We start from the raw sequence: 10,703 nt of genomic DNA on the forward strand, positions 1-10,703 counted from the left end.
AATATATATCTTTCTCATTTAATCTATTCAATTATATATTTTCTTGATGAGAAATTGTGCGTGTAACAAGTTGACTTATTGGTTCGCTCTGTCTATTGCTGAAGTTTATGAAAAGTTACGACTTTTATACCTCGCAAACCGCATTAATTTTATTATCATCTAATCAAATTAATTAGCTATTTTTGTGATTGCATTATTTATGAATCACGTAATCACCGATTAGTATTCTTTTAAATAGAATCAGAATGTATTATAATATATGAAAAGCAGTGAATAGTCACTAGTAGTCTAAGTTATAAATAAAGAACTACAAAATTGAAAGAACCAATTTTATATATATATATATAATTCTGAATTTAAATATTACAATAATTATCGTATGTGTTTAATTTCAGATATACTATATATAAGAGTTTCTCTCCTTATAAAAATAAAAATTCAAAATAAATATATAAAAAGCTTTAAAAAAAAAGTCACATCTCGCAAACATATTATTACTGATTTTTCAGTGAAATCTTATTGTCATAAGACGGAAGAACAAAGTGTGTGTGTGTGTGTGTGTGTGTTTGTTGAAGATCAATAAAATATATACTGACCTTCGGTGAAATCTTGTATCATTGCTTAGTGATATTTTCATTGACTCAGTTTAAAAGAAATAAAACTGAGGAGTGCAAGTTTCAAAGATATCTTCACGCGCCTCTTACATGCCTCGAACATGTGTCTCCTCGCTTTCATTAGCGAAAGTGAATGGGACGCGACTACGTTTCCAATTGATCGATTTGCATCAAAGACTATTTCTTACAAGCCAGTAATTGGCGCGTTGTTTATCTCGAGTGAATATTTCTCATGTAGCATTTACGCGAATGAAGCAGGTTTAATCACTTTGAGAGATTAAACTCTCAGTTTGTCATAAACATGTGTTCGACCAGAAATAAATTTTGAATTTAATTAATATAAAAATAATATATAAAGTACGTTCTGTTTGATGCTATTTTGGCTTTAAAGCAAAAACTTCTTTGCCCCGATTAATCAATATCATACGCTTATTCGAAGTATTTCATCGATTAATCTGATAATAATCCAAATAACCCTTAGTAACCCAAGACGGACATCATGACGTCATTAAAATCGCTCCCAGAGCGATCAAACTTGCTTCGCTTAAAAATCAATATTCACTAATAAATTCCATAAAACAAGACAGAAAACTGAAACGGATATATGACATAATAGTTTAGAAAAAATGACAAATATATCGTGTATTTTAATATAGAAAGTGTGTCAGTATTTTGACAGTTCTAAAAAATCATTCATATACTTGCATATACAATATATATATATATTACTTTTTCATTTATATATGATAGTCGATAATATCAGCGTTCCTCTATGACCATTTACTCTCTAGATAATTTATCAACTAGAGTGACTCTTCGTATCTCGTTAATGTTGGAAGAGATGGCGCAGATGATCAAAGTAAAAATTGGCAATTGGCAGCGCTGACGATTGACGATCAGCTGATTGTACAGTATTCTACGCACTCCGGCCAACGTGACCGTTGCTTTCATTCGCGATTTATATTGATGATACGCTCGATTGTGTGATCGACAATTTAACGGAATGATCATGATTAATCGACTGCCGCGTCTCGCTCGTTTCTCGAACGTCCTCCGCCGCGAAAATGTAAGTCACGATCTATAAAAAAAAAAGAACGAGCTCTTCTATTTTATAAGATCCTAAATCTAACCTAATCGAGAGGCTTGATCAAAATCAACAATTTAATTCGAGAGCAATTCTCTTACGAATAGAGAAAAAGTAAAATGAAAATTTATTGTTTTCACTGCTTCCAGGTATCGTACTTCTCCACGGAGATTGACGAGCCGCCGATACCCGTGAATCTGCTCAAAGATAAGTACAGCGCCAATCTTCAGTCTAAGAACGGAGTGATATACGACAGGAAGCCGTTTAGGATACGTCTCGTGGCCGGCAAAAATTATTCGTGGTGTCTCTGCGGTCAGAGCAAGAACCAGCCAATGTGCGATGGCACGCACAAAAACATTTTTCTCAAAATTCCGCTTAGACCCATACGTTTCGTTGTTGCGGAGACCAAGGAGTACTGGCTATGCAACTGCAAGCAAACGTCAAACAGGCCCTTCTGCGACGGCACCCACAAAAGGCCGGATATCCAGGAGAAAAAGCGATAGAGATGTGGAAAATCGCATCATTGCTATGGGAGCATCGCGAAACAGTTATTTGATATACGATTGCATGCGCTATAGCCACGGATACATGCACAAGACCATAGTATACATGTATGTATGATGGTCATTGTTACAGTATGCTATTATCATAGATATTTTAATAAAACATTATAAGCATTTACCATACTGTAATCTTTTTTTTTATACGTATGTATATTTAATATTATAGTATAATTTATAGAAGATATTTGTATAAAAAATTAATTGAGGAAGATTATATTCGAGAAAAAATGAAAACACATTATGAAAAAGTAGAAAACAACGAGATATATTAAATTACGATTAATTAAGCATTCGATTGTATTTTGTCTTTTATCGCGAAATCACGAATTCCACAGTTTCCGGAATTGCATAATTATTAATTGCCTTGTCCGAATGATGTACATTTCCGAAGTCGGAAGTACGTGACATTCATCATGAGAAAAATATCCAGAACGCGCGTTACGAGTCGCAGTGCTTCGTAAAAACTGTGTATAATCTAAACTCGTTAATTTGCATAATGCCATGCTATAACATATTATCGTTTCTCTTAATTATATATGCGGTGTATTTAGTTATCTGCGATCATTGCTGTGGAATCAATTATCACGAGTTGCCGCGATACGATCTAATCAAGATCAATTGGCGCTCGAATCAGCCGATCGTATCGCGAGAAGTGGTTTCTAACGTGAAAAAATGCGAAGAATTCGCGGCATCGAAGAAGGCCCTCGCCTTCAATATCGTCTCGATGAGGAATCGTGCCGGTATGTGAATAACTCGGGCAATTGCTACGTATGATTATGATAATTTTATGACAAAGCCCGCTCTCGTCTAATTATAAGGCGGAGTGTAAGAGCGTTGTAAAGTGTAGCGTAATTTATTCAATTAATGTAATCGATCCGATGAACGATTTGTAATTTGTGTGTTCTCCGGTGTATTTTTCTCTTCGTTTCTGTCTATTTATTTATTTATTTATTAACATATAGGAAGGCGAGAAAATATGTGCCAAGCCCTTCAATGCCCCGAGGATCGCAATATGACTACACTCGTGCCCGCGACAAATTACAGATATTACAGCATGTACTTGGTTTTCTCTTTGCCTGGTAATATTGCCATTATCATCTCATTTACGTTAATCCGTCAGTCAATCGCGTGCAAAAATTCTCGGAATTTAAACATTAAATTTATGTAGAAGAACAAATATATGAACCCGCTATAAATTGATCTCCCGAAGCAAATTTAATATCTGCATTCTATAACGAGAATCACTTTCAGAGAACGCTACGATAGAATGCATCCCCAAAGCGGGAATGTTCATATTTTCGTCCGAGAGTCTGAATTATACGCAGGCACAAAGTTTTTGCCGAAAACGAAACGCGTCTCTCGCCCACATAATTAGCGAAGAGCGTACGGAAGGCCTGGCCAAATTCGTGTCGCAAAATCATCCCAGCTTTGTGGGTCTCAGTAACAACAACAATAAGGAGAGAATCTGGAAGAACGAATTCGGTAATGGCAAATTTTTTTTTTTTTACAGACTTTATTTAACGAGCTACTCGAGATAGGTATTCGTGGAGAAAAGAAAAATTCCGACAAGGTTGCCGAAATATACACGAAACTTAATTTTTTTTCGACATGAAAAATAAGTCGAATATTATTGCCTAAATCAAGACAACTTACGTATGAATTGCACGTTGATATTCTTTTGACGTTCGGGGACGAATTACATCCGAAATAAAAATTTGCATTTGAAATAGTATATCTTTATAATACATATTATTTTTTTAAGCAAGGAGATTGATAACAGTAATTCACGTTTATTGGCGTTTTAATAAATTAAATTAATAAAATAATTTGTAGAGAAATATCTCATCTAACATAAATTTTTTTCTTGTGAAATTTATTATGATTATAAATATCTCAACATATATGCAATTAAAGTATACGCGTTTGCGAAACATTATAAAATTCAACACAGGCGAGTCCTTGTCTTGCTTCGATTATCGAGCGTGGGGCGAGGGACAACCGTCGCATTTCAAGGGCTGTGTCGCCCTTGTAAACCCGCCTGGCGAGAAATCACCGCCCTTCTGGAAAGTGATGCCCTGTTACGCATCGTTGCCGTTTATTTGCGAAATTTCGCCATTGTCTCAACGATCATCGCGACGATATCATAGAAATCATGATAACAATAAGGAATATAATCACGATAAGGTACGCAATTATACGTAAAATGTGTGATAATTATACATAATAAAAATTAACTTACGCATAAAAGATCATACTTTTATTAAAAGTTTTGTAAAACAATCGAGAGAGAAAATAGATATCTGATTTTCCTATATAAAGGGACCGTTCTCGTTTCACCTTTATATTTATTATTTAAATTAATTCAATCTTGTAGCAAAATGTTTCATAAGATGATTGAAATGAAGGCAGACATATTGAAAATATAATATATGTACAGAGATTTAATGTAGGATTACAAGACTCCAACGTTTGCAGAGAAAAAGAGAGATTTACTCCGATGGTTTTATTTACAGGTACGATTGTTAATCCGACGTATGCGCTGCATTGGTTGACACGTTGATAAAGGAGGGAAAAATATATATAACTCTCACTCGGTCGTTGCTTATACACGTATATGTACATAGAGTGTAGGCCTAAACGTTAATAACATTAAAGATCGTATGCGGTTCGTAGCACTCTCGAGTCGTTAACTCCAATTCCGTTACATTCTAGATCATGCTTTCTTCAAGCGCGATACCTATAACTTAACGACTATGTAGCTAACAGCTGTTGCTGTCCCGCAACGACGTACATACATAATTCACTCGATACGCTTTTCGATAGGACCACTTATCAAGAAGAGCTGCAGTATGATATATAAAAATGTCTCGTCTCCTCGATAAGATTCGATGTCGCGCAACAACAATTGAAAATATATAAGTCTGCCGTTATTATATTAGTCTTCGCGATATTTATTCGCCAATAGCGACCAGAAGCGTACAAGAGATAGTTGTATCGCAACTTAAATACACTGTCTTGATTATATAATTGTTAATTCGCCTTGTTAGGGTAATGCTCCGAACGTGGTTATCCTTAGAATAAAGATTTCGTTATAATTCTTATGCATATTCTCACTCAACACTCATAATTAATATTCAACATTATTGTATTTACAGATTAACATTCACATTTAATGATCCTCTCTCAAAAACATCCATTTCAAATCAATTCTGAATTAAGATTCGATGGCAAATGAAGAGATGCGTCGTAAAAAAAATTTATAAGTAAGTACAAGCCTAACTTAATTAACACATATTTCTATCATTCTTTTGAAAATGATCGCGTTAAAGTTAGAAATGTTCACACGATCGCCAATAGCGACCAATTGTATTTGCAATGATTGAATCGCAAGAGTTTATTATTTATGAAGGAAGACGATATTCCTAAGAGTGGCGAATGATGATCAAAATTAATATTTAACAAACAATTGTTCGTTTTAAAAAATATCTCTCAAAGGCATAAGATACAACCAAATATTTTAATCGAGGCCTCTACGGTGGATCTGTTAATTACTAATAAATTTATATTCAAGATGCGATTGCAAAAAAAAAAGGTAGTAGAGATTCGTTCAACTCGCTTAATAACTATTATTGTCGCGCGTTATATTCGCAAGAATGTGCATGATGGTGTCGCGTTTGCAAACCGAAATTTTATATAGTGTCTGAGTGAACATATAATACACATAAGAAATATTGCGTTCAAACAACCTGATCCGTGTGTGTGTGTGTGTGTGTGTGTGTGTGTATATATATCCAGCGAAATATAAAAGTATAAAAGATGTGATTGCGATATAGAGTACGAATTTGGTCTTGTTTACCTTGAACTTTTTTTCCATAAGTATGATCAGTGTTGGATGCCTTTTAAGAGAGTTGCCCTTGAGTTCATATCAAAACGAATTAAATTTAATATTATGCTGCAAGTCACAAATATAATATTATATTATAAATTAAAACGATAGTTTTTATCTTACGAAGAGATACCTAAACCATTCGAAAAGCCACCGCATTTCGTTAATTACAGTTGGTTAACTTTATGGAGTTATTCTTGCGACGCGTTTTGCGATATACAAATATAATATACGCTTATTGATAAACGTACGTGCTATAAGTAATAAATGCCGATAGATTGTAGACCGATATTAGAATAATTTAGTACCCTTTTCAAAAAAGAAAAACAAAAAGCACAAAAATTTATAAACTATTTAATATACAAATTTGCTTATGAAAAATGTATATATTCAAATATTATCGCCTAAATCAAGATAACTTATGTGGCTAATTACACATTGATGTCGTTTTGACGTTCGGGGACGGATTACACGCGAAATAAGAGTTTGCATCTGAAATAGTATATCTTTAAAGCATATTATTTTTTTAAGCAAGGAGATTGATAACGGTAACCTACGTTTATTAATATCCAATTATATCAATAAAATTAATTTATAGAGAAATATTTCACCTAATATAAAATTTTTTTTTCATGAAATTTATTACGATTATAAATATCTCAACACATATGCAATTAAAATATATACGTTTGCGAGACATTATATTAAGTTATTGACTCGCCTCCAAATATATATTTCGTTTTATACATGAGCATAAGTGCTGCGCGCAGTATATTCATAAATAGTAATTCAATAAAAATATATATTAATCAAGTAAATATGATAAATATACTGCTATAAACTTTTATCATAGATTTTGCACAATATGGAACTATTGGTTGCTAAAAATTAATAAAAAAGAGAAAGAGAATAAAATATATATATGTATATAATTTAATATATGCATATCTGCACACACATAAAAATAAAATCTATTTTATATCAATCTAGATTAGAGGAAATCTTTTAGTCCACTCTCTATTATTAAAGCATCAAATATATATTGTATTTTATAGAAAAAATACTGATATAAAAAATTAAATAACGTCTCGTATTTCCTTTCATATATCTATATATAATCATTTTGTATTTACTTAAAATTCCGTTTTTATGTAAAAAATAAAAACGGTTTTTTTTTATATATATATATTCAACATGATTCGCGTTTATATCGAAGAAAAGCTGCTAAACTGTCTTTAAAATGGACTATAGTGCATATCTCAGATTTTTTTGAAGTCCTGCTCAATGATATTCTTTCATATTTAGGACAAAACAAGAGTCTTTTATGAATTTTTTTCGCTTCCTCGTTCTTTCGCTTACATATACGATACAAACATGCTACGATATATCATATCGCGTTATCAGCACTGTTTCAAAGATATATTCCATTTCTTTTAGAACGGAATATACTTTGATAAGCGGATAGAAATAAATTGCTCGACGTACATGTCGAATTAGGCTCATACGGATCCGTACTTGTCCGTAATTCAGTGATGTTACTCGTGAAAAATCAACGAGTATCACTTACTCTTAACGTAGAATGAGGCATCCCGGAAATATAGTGAATAAAATGCTTTACACATTGGCACTCAGATTACTGAAGAGACTTACTACACAAATCATCACACAATTATCGCGAGGCAGCTGTGTTCGTTGGATAAAAAAGAATCACATACGTATATTCTTACGCCCTATCAAGCTTTAAGTACTTTTACATCTTCCTTTATATAATTTTTACTATTTGATAATAAAATTAAAATACTTAGCAATCTTTTCGTAAATTCTATTAAAATAAATGCGTAAAAATACGTAACATAAAACAATAAATAAAATGCAAATTGGCAAAGGAAAAACATGGACACTTGGAAGGACACTTGCGCTTTTTTTCCTTTTTTTTTTTTTTTAGAGACTTTATGTCGCAAGTTTTTTCATGCTACTGATAATATGGAAAAAATTCAAGCCATCAGAATCTAGAATATATGCAAATATACATTGCAGATTGTTTGATATGTGTTGCGAATTTACAAGGAAAGTAGCTGTTATATGGGGCTTGCGAATGCTTAGTAGGCATTTATAAAACAGCTATAATTATCAAGATAGCGATAAATTCCGGCAGTTACAATGAGATCTGTTAAATTACTGAAAGTCAGATTAAAGAGAAATACTTTTACAAGCGAAGAATGTCGTATGGAATGTTGCGTCTTTCAACCGGTCCTTATGAATACTGCATCGATGGAGCAAACAATAAACGAATGCTACCAAATGAATAAATATATATAATATATATAACAACAGTAATAGAGCAATAAAAGTTAGGCTAATATAGCAGTATTAGTCTCCTTCTCATTAGTGCATAATGAGAAAACAACACAGTGATAATATAGGCAGATAAATATATTATCGATTTTTCTTTCTTTCGCCTCTTATACTTTACTGTTTATCGACGCGTTTGCGAGAAGAGGTATGAGCTGTTCGGAGAGCTGCCCAACCGTCACCTGCAATACTGCTTGTTTCTCCTCTAACGCGGCGACCTTGTTGAAGCAATTTAAATTAAAAATCGCGTGTTCTCGCGTGCATGCAATGTACCGGTATGAAAATTTAATAATCTATGAATCTTAATATTTACCCTTTCCAATAGCTTGCTGTAGAGAGCGTATGGAACGTAGGCCGGTTGTCCGGATGATGTGCTAGGACTGTGGTGGTCAGCATGCGGGCTTATATCGGCTCTAGGACTTTGATCTTTCTGTTTGTTATCATCATTATCGATATCGGGTTTGTTAACGGAATCTGCGATATTTCCTTGCGTCATTAATCTGTTGAACAATAAAACGATACTTGTCATATATATCGCATATTCGTGAAATAAATGACAAATTTCATTAAAAAGTCGATACATACCGTGAGAAGTTTCGTTCCTTTTTGACTTCCGTCTTATCGACTCGATCTGCAGCGGTTTTTCGCCTTTCCATTTGATTCATTTTCAATTCCTCGACCTGTAGATAAATACATAACATTAATAACAGTATTAATAATAATAAGATTAGATAAGAAGAAACAGCGATCTCATGTAATGATTCTTTTTTTTTTATTTTATCTCAACGATAAAATAAATCTTTTTCTATTTTATCTCAATGATACATTACCCATGGTGCTTTTCTCCTAGCTTTCACCACAAGCCCGTCCGTTTCTTCATCCGGTATTTGCTCCAGCGTTGTTTCAGTGCGTCCATTAGACAAATTATCTTCCTACAAATTATAAAGATAATTAAAGTTGATATTTTTGTACAAGTTGGTAGGTTTTAGTTTATAACACACTCCTGAAAGAAGGATTTATATCGCTGAAACTCATCATGTGACTTTATCGTTATCTCGTATATAAAATGATTTTAAAGATTTTAATTAATCGATACCGACTTCAACAAATGTCTTCAACTTTATATTTAACGGCTACGGCTTCGAAAATTCAACTGCGATGTTCAATTTCTGTTCATCGTCTGTTCACTATTAGTTTGAATGCATCGAGCAATTTAACGATGGAACAAATCTCAATTCCGTAAATTGTCGTCTGTTATTCTCTAATGATCTGATCCTTGCTGACACAGCCAGAACTCAGGGAAACTTTGCTCTATAAGATCTCTGATGATTTATAGACTCTACAGGAGATATAGAAAAATGCACGACACAGATATCAATGATATCTCGAGTTGTACAAGTTAATCTGTAGAAGCTAATTAACACAGATACTCGGAATTCGCTTACTGAGACTTACCGTAAATGAGTCACGCGATGAATTAGGATTTATTTTTATAACACATTATCTTTCGTTGTTAAATCGGGAAATTAAAAGATTGCAAATGTTTTTATTTGTGGATAAGGGGACGCGCGATCATAAATGTAATTAAAGCATTATCACTCACGTATCTAGTACAATCGGACGTTATTACTGGATCAACCGTACGCTATATTATACACAAACGTGTATGTCATACGTGTACATATTTAATATAAATTTCTGTCAAATTTCTATATAAATCGATAAAGCCATTCGTTTCTGGTCAAAATCGATTTTGGTTGATTTCACCGTCTCGAGCTTCGTCGATGCTTCTGAAAAACTCATATCGAGCTCTAAATAAATTTGCGTCCGTAAAATATTAAAAATTGTTAAACCGATCGTTATCAATCGCTTATTTATTTTAACGATAATCACAGAATTTCCTACTGACACGCCGGGCGCACTAAGACGGATAAAAAGAAGCTCTGATAAACTCTCTTGACTGAATTAACGAAGATTAATTAATCAAGGGAGGAAATATTATGCTTGAGATCAATCTGCGTTTCATAAAATTAATCAAAGTTTAGATAAACTTTAAAGGCGAAAATGTGCAAACACATTAAGCATATTTATATCCCTCCTTTCGAGATAACGAATATATTATTCTTGCTCCGTTATTTTATTTTTGTAAAACATTAATTTAATATATTGCTATATATTATTTTCATATATATGCTTTTACATAC

At 33.0% G+C, this 10,703-nt stretch overlaps 3 protein-coding genes across 4 annotated transcripts; 2 read left to right on the plus strand and 1 right to left on the minus strand.

Annotated features, from left to right (window-relative positions):
• Positions 1-1,545: 1,545 nt before the first annotated feature.
• LOC138944627 (CDGSH iron-sulfur domain-containing protein 3, mitochondrial-like) lies at positions 1,546-2,355 on the plus strand. The gene is made up of 2 exons (XM_070315445.1): positions 1,546-1,680; positions 1,848-2,355. The coding sequence occupies exons 1-2, from the start codon at positions 1,618-1,620 to the stop codon at positions 2,199-2,201; spliced, it is 417 nt and encodes a 138-aa protein (XP_070171546.1). The 5' UTR covers positions 1,546-1,617; the 3' UTR covers positions 2,202-2,355.
• Positions 2,356-2,587: 232 nt separating this feature from the next.
• On the plus strand, positions 2,588-6,032 carry LOC138944626 (uncharacterized). Of its 2 annotated transcripts, none has more exons than XM_070315444.1 (5): positions 2,588-3,001; positions 3,224-3,340; positions 3,513-3,743; positions 4,213-4,445; positions 5,417-6,032. In XM_070315444.1, the coding sequence occupies exons 1-5, from the start codon at positions 2,758-2,760 to the stop codon at positions 5,432-5,434; spliced, it is 843 nt and encodes a 280-aa protein (XP_070171545.1). In that variant the 5' UTR covers positions 2,588-2,757; the 3' UTR covers positions 5,435-6,032. The 2 variants fall into 2 exon arrangements, with proteins under 2 accessions (XP_070171545.1, XP_070171544.1); XM_070315443.1 differs by lacking the exon at positions 5,417-6,032 and adding an exon at positions 4,775-5,288.
• On the minus strand, positions 6,027-9,458 carry LOC138944628 (uncharacterized). The gene is made up of 4 exons (XM_070315447.1): positions 9,330-9,458; positions 9,085-9,179; positions 8,813-8,999; positions 6,027-8,717 (listed from the first exon to the last, which is right to left on the minus strand). The coding sequence occupies exons 2-4, from the start codon at positions 9,162-9,164 to the stop codon at positions 8,610-8,612; spliced, it is 375 nt and encodes a 124-aa protein (XP_070171548.1). The 5' UTR covers positions 9,165-9,179; positions 9,330-9,458; the 3' UTR covers positions 6,027-8,609.
• Positions 9,459-10,703: the final 1,245 nt, after the last annotated feature.

The sequence above is a fragment of the Polyergus mexicanus genome, unplaced genomic scaffold, assembly GCF_030449975.1.
Source record: "Polyergus mexicanus isolate NDT 795.1 unplaced genomic scaffold, iyPolMexi1.0 SCAF_323, whole genome shotgun sequence".
Classification (NCBI taxonomy): Eukaryota; Metazoa; Arthropoda; class Insecta; order Hymenoptera; family Formicidae; genus Polyergus; species Polyergus mexicanus.